Source organism: Triturus cristatus, chromosome 8 (genome assembly GCF_964204655.1).
Source record: "Triturus cristatus chromosome 8, aTriCri1.1, whole genome shotgun sequence".
Taxonomy (NCBI): Eukaryota; Metazoa; Chordata; class Amphibia; order Caudata; family Salamandridae; genus Triturus; species Triturus cristatus.
The window spans coordinates 809,515,699-809,532,414 of record NC_140591.1 but is presented as its reverse complement, the minus strand read 5'-3'; the positions used below and the strand labels follow the sequence as shown (position 1 = coordinate 809,532,414).

Here is a 16,716-nt window from a genome sequence, read left to right as displayed (position 1 = left end):
TCTCCTTCCAAGGATTGCCTCATGGGTTTACTACTGAAGCCAACATCCACTTCGAGAGTACGGACCTCAAATATCCTGATTAGGACTATGCATTATGACTGACTTGGTCACCAACCCCGTGCACCGGTTAACTCCCTCTTTTGGCAGTTCAGCATTGGAGTCACCTGGGGGTTGGGGGATTGGTGGTCCGGTAACATTTTGTTAGCTTGCCCACAAGTGGATTGAGGGGTGGTGCTTGTGGATGATTCCCCTTCTGATGATTCTGAGCCGGCTTCAGACACTGGAGCATTGAGTCCAGCCTCTGGTGTCGCCCCCTAATGGCCTTCAGTGCTCCCTGTTTCAATACTCTACTTATTCACACCGCTGTGGATGGGATTTCTTGGGATGTGTGCATGGGTACACTGAGAGTGGGCGGTTCTGCTGTCTACTCTTATGTTGCGTACGCTGTCGTCTTCTGCCCATTTTGTAGGGGGGTGCACTTTCTTTGCGGAGCATGTTGATTCCCTTATTTCGACTAACTGTACCTCCATTATGCTGATTACTCCTGAGTTGTCTCTGAGTTAAGCCTGCCAGCATATTTTTGCTCTTGTATGCATCGGTTTGTCGAGAAGTACTTAAAGAAAAAAAGATATATATATATATATATATATATATATATATATATATATATATATATTACCAGTCAACTCGCAAAACCTCCTCTGGTGCGAGCAAAGAGCCACACGAAACCAGTTTCCAGAAATTCTTCTTTAATTCACAGGGCAAAAAGACGCGTTTCGAGCAAACAAGCTCTTGGTCACATGACCTTAGGTTCAGAGTTCAGTCATTTTATAGAGCCTCAGAAGACATAAACAAAAGACTTTCACACGAAAAAATTACCAAATGTAATTATTTCATAAACTTAAGCTTATTTTCAACGCATAAATCAAAATCATTCAACACTTCATTATTTACATTTTTTTACCAAATAATCATGTCGTATTTTTACTAGGGGTGGGCGGAATTTGCGTAATTGCGTTACGCAAATCTCCGCGAAACGGTAAAAAATCTCCGCGAACACGCAGAAATTCCGCGAACACGCGGAATTGCTTGTTCGCGATGCTTTTTTCCTGTTCACAATTGCTGTTTGCGTGCTCGGGGAGAAATATCTCGCGAACACGCATTTTGAGAACGCGAACAAGCAAAAATTTCGCGAAATCGCGGAAAGCACACTTTTGAGCAATTTCGCGTTCTCCGCGGAACGCGAAATTCCGCAAATTCCGCAAATTCCGCGAGCGGAACGGAATTTGCCGCCCAGGCCTAATTTTTACAAAGAAAATGTATGTACCCAAAGTATAAAGATACTCAAAGAGAGATTATGGTATAGTACCACTATTGGCTCCATGCCTAGTCTCAAATTCCTCTACTAGTGTAAATCTTGGGGTGCGCTTAACTTCAATTTCATAGTAAAGTGGCCCATGGTCCTATATTTCCCAAAGAGAGAAGGAGAAGGTGGTAAGGACAACCCTCTGAATCTCCGTGCTCGTATTATTTATCAATAACAGTGTTGCATGTAGGTTATATATATATATTTTTTAAACTATAGTCATTGATAATACAAATCTATTTCAAACTAATGCAGGCGCATTTTGATTAAGTATGCAATTAAAATTTTAGGTAAAAATGCTCACATTTTGGCTTTCAGAATATTTCTGTACAAGTTGCCAGCCACGGAAACAATGTTTAGTACTTAATTGCACCTACGTATGGCCATATTAGCCATTCAAATGTTTGCACAAAAACTTAAGCAGCACTTTTCTGTGAAGATGATTACATATATTATGCACGAATTAAAAATCTCTTTCTTAGCACTGCCCTTGATTTAAATTACAAATACTGCATTTTTGAACCAGTACATATCCCAAAACCACAGGGTCCTGACACTCCTCCCCCCCCCCCCTTTTTTATAGCATTTTTGGTATTCAGTTACAGACAATTTTAGTAACAAGATTAGAGCTCCTTAAAAGAAAAAAAAGGTTCGTAATTACAGGAGACTATCTCTCTGGTGCTTCTGCTGGTAAGCAAAACAATTAACCAAACTAATTAAGTCGTCTCTCTTCGGCTCCCTGGCTGTGAATTTAGAATGAGAATTTCCTCTAGATTAGATAAGTAGGGCAAACATGAGAGACCAGTCTATCCGCAAGCGATTGGATTCTCTCGGTGGCTAGGTGTTATTCCTCCGCCCATAACACTCACCATCTGGAAGGACGGGACATTTGCAAATGTATGGCGCTATAAAGCTCATGTGCAAACAGCCCATCTGGTGGGCAGAAGTCTATGTAAACAGTTGCAATTGCAAGTCAATGGGATTCCAGCGATTCGCCACAAACCTGTTAAGTATCACTAACTGATCGCCACCAAGCCCTCTTCCCACAAAACAAATAAAAAAACATGCCTGAACCGGTGCACTTCGCCACCCCGTGTTATAACTTATTTCAATTATTTAAAAGTTTCTTTAGTAACTGTTTTTAAAAGAGTAAACTGTCCCCCTCGCCCCCACACACACACACTTTTGACTCCACTAATTTCGGTTAAAAGTTTCCTCACAGACATTTAAACTTGACATTGTCTCTCAAAGTACTTAAGCAAGCGAGAGAGGTCGGCTCGGCCTTATTTGTTGACTGCTTCAGCATCGAAGCAGTAGTAAGGGGCCGATGTACAGATTTACAGCCAAGGGTTCAGAGCTGCCTTCCGGCGGGATGTGTGCTGTTCTGGCATACAGCCACAGCTACAACTTCCGGGGCGGGAACGTCAACATGGGAAAAGCGCGAGTATAAATTGAAGGGAGTATTGGGCGGCGACAAACAGCAGCGGATTTCAAAGTTGGACTTTTTGTTAAGATCTTTTGAAACTGGAGGGGGAAAAAAGTCAATTCATTAGATTACTAAATACTTCTCCACAGCAGCAGCGCTGTCAGAAAGTAACCAAAAAATATACACATATTGTCACCTGCCTGCAACACTCACAAATGCCATTACTAACCATAAACAGATACCTTTAAGATATGGGAATGGCATTTGGAGTATCTAAGGTGTGGGCTAAGTACTAGAAGCAAATTGGAAAACAAACCTACAGGGATATTAAAGCCGGACTCGGCGTGCGGGTCAGGGCAACACGGAAGGGAGGTTAGAGGAGGATGGAGGAGGTTAGAGGGGGAGGAGAGAGGCTAAGGAAATCGGAAGGGCAGGCATGTTTTTATTATGTTTATTTTTTTGTTAAAAACAAAAATACTTTAAAGAGCTAAAACCTCCTTATTTATGCATATATAAAGAAGGTTTCTTGCAAGCCAAAGAACAGATCAGGACACTAAGGAGGCAGGTCTGATCTGGTTTCCCCTGCTATTTTCGACACCGTTTGACAGTCAGGTCACAGAGGACCACTGGAACTTAGCCACATTCATCATGGAGCGCCCTTTGGACAGCATCTCACCTGGTCTCGTCATCATCCCAAGCGATCCTCATGCCTTTGCCACCGCCACCTGCTGAGGCCTTGATCATGACAGGGTAGCCTAGTAGCAGGAAACATCAGAGAGAAGTTCAGACGTTAATCATGGGGGTCAGAGGAAGCTGACAGCTGACCACATGGCCAACAATGAAACAGACTAAGTACATGCAATGCTGCAGAGACAACAATCTAGTTCCCGAAAACAGGTCTGGAAATTATTCTAGGCAGCTTTCAGACCAGGAAAAAAGAGGAAAACACTTCAGGATGTACTCGGTATATGTTTTTGCAAGTGGTCACAAATTACATTGGGCAGAACATAGTTAAAAATCTGGGTCTTAGGTGTTATATTATAAAATACACAGTGCATTAAAATAAGTGTTCACTACATAAATACGTTTTCTTGACATCACTCTGAACTTTTTGTACCAGTGGAATTAAAGGGTTCAGATTAGCTCTCACTTTTTTCTCCAAAGGTGTTGAGAAAGTACAGCTAAATGAAATGAGAATGAATCTCGACAGAAGTTTTGGCAAGCATTAAAAACATCACTACCTCACCCTACGAACAATATCGAGAGGCAAAGGTATGGCGGTCGTGCCGGCCCCGATGACCACACAGATGCGGGCCTGTCGCGCACATTGATGACACGACAGGCGCGCCCCCTCCCCCCCACCACCACCATTGGTCAGGGTTAAGGAATGCACCCCTGAAGTGACTGCCCAATGCCAGGCCGGTTGGAACTGGCCTGGCCCTGAACCTGGGGCGGTTAATAAAAAGCTGGGGAGCGGCGGAGTCTGCCTCTTTGCCCACCACTCCCACACTCTGCCTTACGCAACGCCAGCCACGCTAGGAGGCTGTATTTTCATTTCCCCACCCACAGTCCCCTTAGAGCAGGGTTGATAGAGTGTTATTTTATGTATAATTTTAGTTTGACAATGTTATACTGATACATGTGTTTTACGGTTTTCTTTCCACTTGTAATATTCTTTTACAGGTTTGTATTTACTGTCGTATTTTAGTGCTATTCCTTGGTCAGGCGGTAAGGTCATGATTGGTGAGCAGTAAATTTAAGGTCCTTAGAGGGCGGCGCCACTCTTGAATGGGGTCGCCCAAGGGGGAGGGACAAGTGGTCTCCCATAGAACTCCAGGGGCAGTCACAGCTGGTTGGCTTGTTGGGTGCGGGGGAGTGGGAGTTACGCTTTCCTGTAGGTCAGTTGGCCATCCCACACCTGCACAATGGCGCAAGTGAGCGGCGCATAACTGCAAGGGCCCCTTTATGGAGATAAACTACCTAGCGTATGGGGGTGACGGGGGGGGGGTACCCTCACAGTGAACGGGCCCTCTGCGCATACGCACTCTGGTTGGAGGGCGGGCATAATTTGATAAGGATCTGATGCCAGTTATTGACCTTGCCGTAGGCTCAAATAGGGGTACGCAGAAAATTAAAGGATATTGTGATATTTGACTATGATATGTTTAGATTCGGATAGGAATATCTTTGTATTAGAGATATGTTAAGGTTAGGAATCTGACATCTGTACATATCAATGCAATCAATGTAATACAATGGTTTCTGCATATTATGTAAATAATGTATATACATTTTTGTTACAATTTTTGTTAATAAATAGGGCCGGGGGATTTACGACTCCCTAATCCAAAAATGTCCTTCTCGTGTTAGACGTGTACTATCTGGGTAATGAGAAGGGAGGAGGGGGTCTAGGCCGTACCTGGTCATACGGAAACTAGGCTGCAGAGTAATGGCTGATCTCGACAAAATGCCCCTGCACCCGCATCATTTCATTTTTCTGTTAACCAATGGCTGCCTATCATTTCCACCTGTGCTTAGAGACACTGACAGAGGGCCTTAACAAAGCTACTAAGAGGGATCAGTGGGTAATTGCACTCAACCCCCTCCCACCAGAAATGTAGTGTTACCCCAAAGTGCTGACTCTTCAGGTTTTCACTGCTTGCTTCTGTGACGGGTATTAGGTATTTTGGTCTGACAGTATGTTGAGGGTAGAGTTGATCATATGAGGGGGCTTTCTATTGCTATTTGGTTTTCCTGGAAGGGCAGTGGGGGTTGAGTTGTTCTCACAGAGTCTTCGATTGGTTTCTGGGGACACTAATTGAAGTAAGGGAAGTCAGAAACCTTTGCCAATAGACATGTTACAACCTTATTTTTTTTTTTCATCAGAGCAGTAGGGGTGCAAGACCACTCAAATGCTGTTCATATTCACAAGGGGTTAAAAGGTTGGGAGAGGTCTGATGGCACCAGAAGGTCTGTAACGTGACCCATTGAAGTTGACAAACTTTTTCGGATATTAAGTTGTCTCCGGCAGGTTTGAACCTAGGAACACAAATCAACTCTATTCAAAGTAGCTTTTTTTAATGGGGCATTTAGAGTTGAAGATTTGGCTACCAGTTGCAAAGTTGACTGGAGTTGGAAGGCTGCCACTTACAAACATTAACTGGCTGGGTGAGCCCATTTCAGCCTCCCTTCCATTTTCTAATACATGCTTGCTGTGGAGAGATAAACATGTAATCTTTAGACAGGTTTCAGGTCTCTTGTGTTGCCCTAAGCTCCATTGCAGAACCAAATCCACTTGTGCCTGGCATGCCAAGCGACTACTTTGTACTTTCCAACAGAGTGCCTCTGTCCGGGTTCCAATTGATAATGGTTTTAGCCTTGGCACTCAAGGCAGCGTGGACTGAGGACTCAAACTTCTCTAACTACAGTTCACATTTCTTGAGCTGTCCTTTCAGCCAGGGGTTGGGGTTTTGAATTGCGCAAAGTCAAAGGGATTTGCAGACGGAAGTCTGATTGCTATTAGTGTTATCCTAACCTTATCTACCCGCGATGGGTCACCAGGAGCCATGCTTTTGCTGAATGACTTGGTATGTATCAATATTTGCATTTTTACTCATCTGTACAATAGGTGCTATCATCACAGAAAGCATCTGGGTCCCTTTTGATCTACAGTGCAGTGCGTGCCTTTCCACCAAGCATGAATTTAAGCAACATGAATATGGATCAGGTCTTTAGCTACTGGTTTGGCATAGGAGGACTCTGTGTGTGCCAGATGAGTCAGGTTGTTGAAAGGAATCTGGGAGACTGACTTAACTTGCCTGGCTTCAATATGCTACATATTGGTAGGAACGATTTGGTACATCAGAGCAGCGGGAATTCACTGAATTCTTTAAGGGTGACATATCTCGGCTCCTAAGGAGTTGCCTGAGGCACATATCACTTGGTCAGAAATTATCCCAAGGAGAGTTCAGAGGCATGATTCGTCTGTGAAAGGACTGGATAAATTGAATAAGTGTTTGAACAATTACATGTCTAAACTTCTTAACGCTAGTAGTCTAAAGATTATTTCCCATGGCCGCCTGAGAGGTGAACAGTTTTTTTCACGGTGATTAAGTGCATCTACTGTAGCTTGGTAACAACCTTTTAGTAGATTCACTGATTTCTTTTGCAGCACTGAATGTTAGCCACACGTAGGAAGAGGTTGAATGATAGGTAAACTATGATCAGCATGTGGCGAGGTAGGCTCTTGGATGGCATGGACACAGGTATTGGAATCATGCGTCAAATTTAATACAATTCTTAAAAGTGGGTGTCTCACCCTCCAAGATTGGGCTTTGGAGCTCTATTGGTAAAAGAATGCCAAGGGGCCCACAAATCGGGGAAGCCACGACTACAACGGTCACACCGGACCAGCCCATGGTTTGGTGGCAGCGGCGGGGGATGCCGCTACCAGCACTGTTGCTAGGATTGGGCCTTAGGCGCTTGGTGACCCCGAAAGCGGCCTAATCACTTCCGGGTCATGTCCAGTGCGGGCCAGGCCCACCCATAAAAGGGCCTACAGGCGGTGAAGCTGTCTCTTGTCCGCTCACCACTCCGCAAACAGGACATCGCTGGTCCCCCGCCTGGGGTACCAGGATTACGCTTCTTTGTCCCGCCCACCATCCCCTTAGACAGCACACCGTTGTGTGGTTTCATTTTTTCCTGTCACAGGTTTGCATTATTTTTCTCTTTCAGCTTCACGTTATTTAAGTTGGTGTTTGTTATCTATTTTTCCTGCTTCATTTGCATTAACTGTTCTTTTGCAGCCGTTTGGTGTTTTGTTGTATTTATTGTAGTATCCTAGGTCAGCGGATGAGGTAACAATTGGTGGTACACTTCAGGTCCATACAAGGCATCCTTTTACTTGAGATAGGTGAGACAGCGGTCGCACGGGCCCTCAAGGGGGTGCTTTCAACAAAGCAAAACCAAAGGGGATGATGGACGGAGTGTTGAACAATGCAAGCACTCACCCCCAGTCAACTGATCTGGGTTTAATCCATCATCGTTCTTTAGCTCTCTCCACCACCCCATTTCAGACATGGCCATATGCAAATCAGTCTGACCCTGTGCCTCATGGGAACAGTCCAGCCCGAACTGCCAAGCCATGTCTTCCCTGGACCGGAAACATCCTGGGACCGGTTTCTGGCTAATCAGCCGTCATCAGCCAGGCTAGCTTGAATCCAGTGGCAAAGTGAGCAAGGGACCCACGTCTGGGCATACCCTGCCAACTTAGGGAGAACAAAGCAAAACCAAAGGGGATGATGGACGGAGTGTTGAACAATGCAAGCACTCACCCCCAGTCAACTGATCTGGGTTTAATCCATCATCGTTCTTTAGCTCACTCCACCACCCCATTTCAGACATGGCCATATGCAAATCAGTCTGACCCTGTGCCTCATGGGAACAGTCCAGCCCGAACTGCCAAGCCATGTCTTCCCTGGACCGGAAACAAGCATCCTGGGACCGGTTTCTGGCTAATCAGCCGTCATCAGCCAGGCTAGCTTGAATCCAGTGGCAAAGTGAGCAAGGGACCCACGTCTGGGCATACCCTGCCAACTTAGGGCGAACAAAGCAAAACCAAAGGGGATGATGGACGGAGTGTTGAACAATGCAAGCACTCACCCCCAGTCAACTGATCTGGGTTTAATCCATCATTGTTTTGCATTCTGTCCATCAACTGTTGTTTTTGCATTTGTCACCCCGAGTGGGAAGGGTATGTCCAGACGTGGGTCCCGTGCTCTGCATGCCACTGGAATCAAGCTATCCTGGCTGAAGAGGGGTGAAACCCCGAAACCGGTCCTAGGATGCTTGTCTCCAGTCCAGGGAGGACCTGGCTTGGCAGTTCGGGATGGACTGTTCCCATGAGGCACAGGGTCAAGACTGATTTGCATATGGCTGGGTCCAAACTGGAAAGGCATGGTGAGCAAAAAAACGATGGAGTTAGGCCCAGATCTCTGTACTGGGGTGAATGTATGACATTGTTCTGCATTCTGTCCATCAACTGTTGTTTTTGCATTTGTCACCCCGAGTGGGAAGGGTATGCCCAGACGTGGGTCTCGTGCTCTCCATGCCACTGGAATCAAGCTATTCTGGCTGAAGAGGGGTGAAACCCCGAAACCGGTCCTAGGATGCTTGTCTCCAGTCCAGGGAGGACCTGGCTTGGCAGTTCGGGCTGGACTGTTCCCATGAGGCACAGGGTCAAGACTGATTTGCATATGGCTGGGTCCAAACTGGAAAGGCATGGTGAGCAAAAAAACGATGGATTTAGGCCCAGATCTCTGTACTGGGGTGAATGTATGACATTGTTCTGCATTCTGTCCATCAACTGTTGTTTGTGCTTTCAACAAGTCAGCTAGAGGCTGCAGGGTGCTGGAGTTTACGCTGCCAACAGGGACTTATGCCAATCCCCGCACGGGCACGTGGGTGCCAAGCTAGCACAGGCCCTTAAGAGATAATGAGGGTGTATGGGGGTGCCTGAGGTAGGTAACCTAGCGGGCAGATGGGCCTCCTGCACAATCTTACTCCGGGGAGGGACGCAAGGAGGTGGGCTAACATGTTTACCAGTCAAGATCTCACTCGTAGGCTCCACACTGGTTACGTAGGGACAAGTTTAGATATGGTTAGGTATTTTCTATGTATTAGAGTCTATGTTAAGGTCAGCCAACCATCAAAATTATATCAATGCTGTACCTTGTTATGGGTTTCTGAGTATAATTTTGAAAAGCGATATTGAGTGCATTGCTTTATGTGATTTGTTTGTTATCCTAATGAATACGGCTGGGGGTTTACGACCACTAACTCAAAATTTTAAAATGTGAGCTGTCTTTAGGAATGGGGGATGATGGCGGTACAGATGGGAGGACCCGTGGTCAGTCATGGGAGAGGGTTGGGACTCAGCTGTACCTGGCCATAAGCCGGGGGAGGGGGGCGGCAGAGATGCTTACATGACTTCTCCTATCCCTCAGATGGGTTCTCCATGTTAATGCCCTGGGAAATGGGGAGATGGGGCTTGTGCCAGGGAAGTAAGCTATGCCTATCTGTACAGGTAGATTTCCCAGAAGAGTGGCACAAGATCCAGACCGGGTTTCCTCTGGAATGGTATATGGGTCAACATCTGAGCCTTTCTAACTCCCTGGTATGGGAGCTGTGTGTTTCTTTTAAGACTTTTGCAGTGTCTCCTGGACTGATCAAGGTGCCAGGATTATGCAGAGCTGGGAACACTGGTTGGCTGACCGGCCAGATCTCTTCTAGGCATTGTCTAGGGAGGGTCCTGACAGGATAGTTTATACCTAGCTTCCACTGTGCATAATGTTGTTCATTCGCAATGTATTTTATTGCACCATATTGCCCAAGATAAAAAAAAATGTTATTGGAGATTGTTAGTTTCCGTTGTTTTGTGTCTCTGGAACTTGGGACCTCCCCGTTCGCTGGGTCCCCTTCTAATGGTATGCAGAGGTGAGATGCAAATGGTGATGCAAACCATATTGGGGGGGGGGGGGACAGGAATGCGATCATATATGTGTCATAAGTGCTTTCTTAATGGTTTACCTTTGACGGTGTACTTTACCTCTAATAGGGTCAAAAACATAAGACCAGAGATGCTTCGCCCCAGGCAAATGGAAAAGAGGGATTTGGCCTTCAGAGTGGACATTTCAGCATACATGTTGGGCCTCACCTAATTGGTGGGGAGGGACACGGTAGGGCTACTGCAATTTAAATTTTGCATGCTTAACCCATATGCCGCAGAAACCACGGTCTGCGCTCACTGGCTGTTGGGGGCCACCAGTGCTTGCTGGGGGGGGCGCAGGGGCAAGAAAACAGACATATAAGCCAGAGGGGACAGTGCTGTGTGTCCTTGTTGTTTGCCCCTGTCTCCACTGAGGCACCCGTTGCTCTTTTAACCCCAAGCTCCTGATTATTTTTAAACCCATGTTCATGTTGCTTGCCTGTCGTTCTCTGGCTGCCGATATGCGCTGAGTGTTATACATGGAGATGTTACTTTTGAGCCAAAGTCAAATGTGATGTAACACAGCATATGTATAAAATCCCGCTGTCGACCTCATTTGCTCCCAACACTAATCTATCAATAGCACATTAATTTGTGAATCTCAGAAAGAAAAACAAAATAATGTATAACTGTGCACAAATAAAACTACTTGAATGTTAAAAAAACAACAACACATTGCTATTTACGTGGTGCTTGTTTGTGCAATTAGCCATTTTTTAAAAAGCGGAAAGTAGCCGATGTAATTACATCGGCCCAACTCAACAGTGCTCATTTTATCGACTTGAGAAGGCTGAAGGGTGGAATTTGCCATGTGGGAGTGTCTGCTGTGGCCTGTAGGCTACCTCCGGAACCCGCGAGGCAGCGTTTAACTGAGCTTTCCTTGTTGCCTGTGTGGCAGTTTGCATATCTATCAATAACAATTATAATCCCTTAAAATGTTAGTTACATTTAAACACTTACAGAGCTGCGGGAGCACTGTTCGTTTGAGTCCAGATGTGACCAGGTGATGTTTAATAGCTCGTGACAGTGGTTCCAGGAATTGAACCTTTGTTACTTAAAGTGCAGCAAAAAACTGCGTTCATCCAACGGAAGGCCTTCCTGTCATCAAAGTTACAAGTACCTCTAATAAACAGTATCATTTATTTCCTTTGATACCTCTAAAGGGCCGTGGCGCCGGCTGTTCTGTGTAGGCCAGAGTCCCCTTTCAGAATCCTCATTGTAAGGAGAAATGGCGCGATGTAAATGACGAGGCATTAATACATTGGTTTTCGCGCCCTATAGGCAAACTGGATCTTAAAAACTATTTAGACATTATTTGTACTATAGGGATTACTTATTACACATTTAATTCAGTCAACCGTGTCTGCGGAGAGGCACACAAATCCCACCATGGCTAATTTAAGAACTTACCAATTTCCCCTGCAATTCTGACAGCTTCATCTGCATCCTGTAAAGCAGGAAATGAGAACCAACGTTAATCCCATCAGCCATTGCAGCGTGTCCTCAGGGCAGTCATATATTGCACTACTGTCTCCTCGGATTCATTTAATGTTTGATTTTACAACCTTCTGAACCTTTTCATTTTAAAGAATGTAAAATGAATACCATAAGTGGAATGTAAATTTTACCTCGTCGTTACTTCGCTGTGAACGCCAAAGTCGAAGGAAATCGGCTGACAGGATGCAGCGCTGGGATTGCCAAATTATTTTCTCCGTTCGCTTAAATGTAATGGCCAAATTCAGGAGTTTTACAATCAATAACGGCCATAAATCAAATCATTAAGCCTTCCGGCTACTAGAGTGCGTCGCTGGCGCATGGGAAACATTAGCGTGCTATGTTTTCCCAACTGCCGCCAGCAGGGGGAGTCGATTCTCCATTGGTAAGAAAAAAGAGGCGAGCTTGGGCACCATCAGTGTAAAAAAGACCACATTGAAAGTGAGCTCGAAAACTTTCAGCGCAGAGTTGGAATCATCGGCAGCAGCAGCTAATATAAACTATTTCAAACCCCAAACTGACAGTGAGTTTCAAAGCTTACTGCCCATTTGACTAAAATACCAGTTTTTAAGATAGTAAAAACAACATGTTTAATGTTCTAGAAAAGTGCAGAGTTTCAATATACGTCTTCTTTATTCACTCTTAAGTACAAAGTAAAAGCTCTGGCTCCCACCATCAAAATCCGTCATTTATTTCCAAAAACGTTATTATGCAATAGAACAGCAGACGAGGGGTGCTTAATGCCAGCAGTCACAGGTAGCCCACATCGCCCAAAATTATTTCTTATGTGACGGAGACAATTTTTCCACGCAGTACGGCGGGGCTATAAACACAACCCCCCCCCCCCCCCCTCCCCACACCCTTTCACTGACAACTGTATCTGTGGGCGAGAAGAGGGGGGGGGGGGTTGCACATATGAAAATAAAACTCGGTAGGTTGTAAGGTTTCACGATACGACCGACCAAAGTTGGGGGTTGCCTTCCGCTGAAACGTTGCTCCTGTATACTACAGGTTATGTTTTTTTAAGACTTGAACCATTTCTGTTTAACCATAAACCAAACCCTCTTTATGTTCAAGTCCTCAGCCCCACAGTCCCAAGACGGGAAGGAGGAGGGGAAGTTGGCAGAAAATGTAATTTCCTTTCATTAACCAGTCTGCTCCACAAATCGGTGCTTGTTAAGTTCAAAGCGGTCCTCGCCGCGACATCAGCCTCGAGTCTCCCCTCAACGCGGCCACGTCTGTTAATAAGCATTTTCCTTCGGAATCACAATGGTTTTCAAGTCGGAGACAAATTTGCCCTCACGAAAACATATTCTGGGTCTGTTTTATGACACCTCGGTGCTCACCGTGACCCCCAGCACTGCTGCAGTTTAGCCTAAAGGGGTGGGAGTGCGTGAAAAGGGGATCGGGTAGGTTGGCGGTGCCACACATCGACAGGGGCGCGCTTTTGTTCCTGCCTCTGACAGTTATGCGCGAATACTTCCCCTTAATAGCCCCTCTGTCAGGAAGTGTTAAACCTGCCAAATGCAGACAATTAGAGGCTGGCTCACCAGCGAAATGCAGGCAGGGCGATGACTGATGCAAGGCCCCCGAGCCGAAGGGGAAGGCTTTGCATTTCTTTTGGCTTGCAAATGTTTCGTATTTCTTATAAATGCAAAATGCAATTGGGGATCGGAGGGGGGGGGGGGGGTTAAGTTCAGTTTCCGTTAGCTGCTTTGCCCATGGGTGCTCTGGTGACCCTTGCATCCAGTGGGGGGATCTTTTAGCCTGTGGCAAACTCAAGTTAATATACACACCCGTGCGGCTATCTATACACACAGGGCTCTCAAGTGTCGCATGTGACTGAGTGACTTATACAGAGCAGGTTTTTTTCGTTGGATACTGGGATTGGGACTCGTATTTGCCCAGTATAAAACCTGGAGTACTGGTTCCATAATCCAAAGAAAATAGCTGGAATAGGTGAGCACCCGATTAATGGAACAGGAGAACCTGGGAGCTCTATGCGCAGAAATAACAGCGCCAAAATGTTTCCATTTCAGACCCACGATGCATCGAGCAAGTCTGACCTCCTCCTGGGTGTGGGTGTGTGTGTGTGGGGTGGGGCCCCTCTTCCACCCTCACATATACATTTATGTTTTTTGATGGGTCAAGCAACTCATTACAGCACTATTTACAGCTTTAAGGCTTTGTAGAGAGTTGTGAAAAGAAACGTATGAAATATTCCAGTATTTCTGATATGGGCACGCTATTCTGAAGTGTTTTCTTCACGGGAGCAGACTGCATTTGTACACTGCAAACCATGGTAACACAGCTATTCACATGAAACAGGAAATACACTGGGCGCATTAGTTGACAAAACAACAATAAACAGAAAAAAAAGATTCGGAGTGAGTCGGAGGACGGGCTGGGGGGAGGGGGGGGGGGGGAGGAGTGCGGGGTTGTATTCCAGGCTTGATGGGCAGTGGAACTCGAGGCCCATAAACGCCGCAGGAGGATTCCCGGAGTCTCGCGTGGCCAATCCAGTCGTGTGATGTCAAAGAACATTTTGAAACATGCCTTCAGGGTGACTTTCAGACTGCACACATTTCACCCCAATGCTCTTAACAGGGAGGCCTAAGCTTCGAGCTGGAAAAGTGACTCCAATTCACTGCAAGCACATATGTGTACCCCACACGGGCTCATCACTGTATGCACATACTCCTACAACTAGGAGGCTTTGTTGCAATCGATTTGGAACATACCAGATGGTGAGGCACATTTACATTTCACCCTCGAAGATGCCAAAGCTAACAATGGTTTCACTTTCCCAAGATTGCTTTTCCACAGGAAACATTTTTGTGCGAAAATGTACATGCAAAATTAAAAAAAAGTGAGGGAAATTTCTTTCCGATTTTTTTTCTTTCTAAATCAAGATATTCTCCAGTAAAAATATTTTTAAGCATACATGTTCCCTCAGTATTTTTAAAGTTTGTAAGCGTCGTTAACTTTACCACAAATGTAAAGTTAAATAAACAAGGGGCATATTATCAAGAAAGGGCGTTTAAATTATCGCTGCTTTAGCGGCAGAAAACGGCCGCTAAAGCGGCGATAATGGGCTTGATGATATGCCCTTGAGAATTCCCATAGAAGCCCATGTTCTGGTGTCAACCTGGGCTTCTATTGGTATTCTCTAGTGCATATTATCAAGCCCATTATCGCCGCTTTAGCGGCAGTTTTCTGCCGCTAAAGTGACGATAATTTTAACGCCGTCTTGATAATATGCCCCAAAGATTCCTATGCAAAATACAGACCGCATCAATGTACTCTCTAGACTAGAGGATGTAGCTCTACAGCCAGAGCTGCCAATAAAGCAAACAGGATCAAGTCTCAGCATTGGCTCAAAATCCTGTGATTCTGGTCAAATCACTTATTGTCCCAGAAGAGTGGCTGGATTATTCTTGCGCACAACCAATATTTGTACATAGAACACAGAAAGAAATTGCTCAAGGGAACAGAAAGGTAAACACCCTTTTAGTGTGACTTTGTGATATATTGAACCTATAAAAATGGTTATATGTCCCTTTGTGTCTTCTCCTAACAGTTATATACATGTTATCGCTGAACTTTGGATGAACACGAGTGATTTCAGACATAAACTATACGAAATTAAGTATAGTTTTTACCTATTGTGTTGTTTTGCCTGTATAATATGAGATTTGGTGAGTGATATAAATATCGTTTAGATATATAGAATACAGACTCTCTATATTCACAAGTCTGCAGTTTCACTATATGATTTTTATTAATTCGTGAACACGGGTGCTTTTTGATCTGTTGACTTTCTGATTTTTCTTGGTCCCCTTCTATTTAAGAATAGTTGTTTGCGCCTTTGTGCAGGATAGTCTATCTGGGTCTGAACACCTATATTGGACCTCTCAGACGTAGAGTCCGATTTTGGTTCTATTTCATTATTTTTTCGCTGATCTTCTGCTTCTCGTCTTTTGGCTTTTATGTGCACCTTGTTCTGATTTTCTTTGACCTTTGGTAGCACTGTTCACTGTGTTTTCTGTTGTTTACTATCACTGGGTGCTACTTGTTCTATCGGGTTTTTCTTTGGATTTCTTCTCAAAAGATTTCTTATGTTGGATATATATACTGTTGTATATGCTATAACGATATATTGCTGAATAGTACTCTTTCATTTTTGTAGCCTTGAGGAAGTCGTTGGGTTATTAATCCAAGAAGAAACACGCATTGGCTGCAACCTTTGTGCTTACCTGGTATTGTGAATCGTCATGAAATGAGACTTTGGGAAACAAGAAAATAAAGAAGACTGTTCTTTGGGTACATGGACTGAATTTTCTTCTGAGACTTTGATATTAATGATTTGAACGCGTATTTGTCTGTGCTCGGGAACAATACTTTGTTTCACACTTATTGTCCCTGTGCCCAAAAAAGTGTACCTTGTGTAATGCAACTGGTGCTCATCTAAAGCACTCCAATACCTTAGAATTGAGTTTGCGCTTTTATTTATGTTATTTAATAACAAGCTTCACCCCTTTTTCATCACTGCTACCCCAGATATATCGAAATCAAAAGCCCACCGCTTCCGTCCCTTCTTCACGCAGACGCTGCAGTGCTGATGTCGCGGAACCCAAAGGCTCTGCAATTGTTAGTGAATGCCTTGGTGGACTTTATGGGCACTCTGGACTTGCAAAACAATTTCTCTAAATCCTATATAATGGCATGTGGCCCGAAGAGTAAGCAGCTAGCGATCCTTGCTGTAGGCACAAACAGTCTAAGACGCACCTGCACTTTTGCTTATTCAGGGTTTACGTTCTCCTCATCAGGATCCTGGTTGCTCCATGTTTCTCAGAGTAGGTTCTAGTTGTTGAGGGCGGTTGG

General features: G+C 44.9%; 1 protein-coding gene across 1 annotated transcript in view; it reads right to left on the bottom strand.

Moving 5' to 3' along the window:
• PCCA (propionyl-CoA carboxylase subunit alpha) overlaps window positions 1–16,716 on the bottom strand; it is a 2,516,110-nt gene that overhangs the window by 1,601,950 nt on the left and 897,444 nt on the right. Inside the window, exons 8-9 of the mRNA XM_085622263.1 lie at window positions 11,749–11,785; window positions 3,469–3,547 (exon numbers count right to left, since the gene is read on the bottom strand). Coding sequence (XP_085478389.1) covers window positions 3,469–3,547; window positions 11,749–11,785 — 116 coding nt within the window. The remainder of the gene's footprint in view (window positions 1–3,468; window positions 3,548–11,748; window positions 11,786–16,716) is intronic.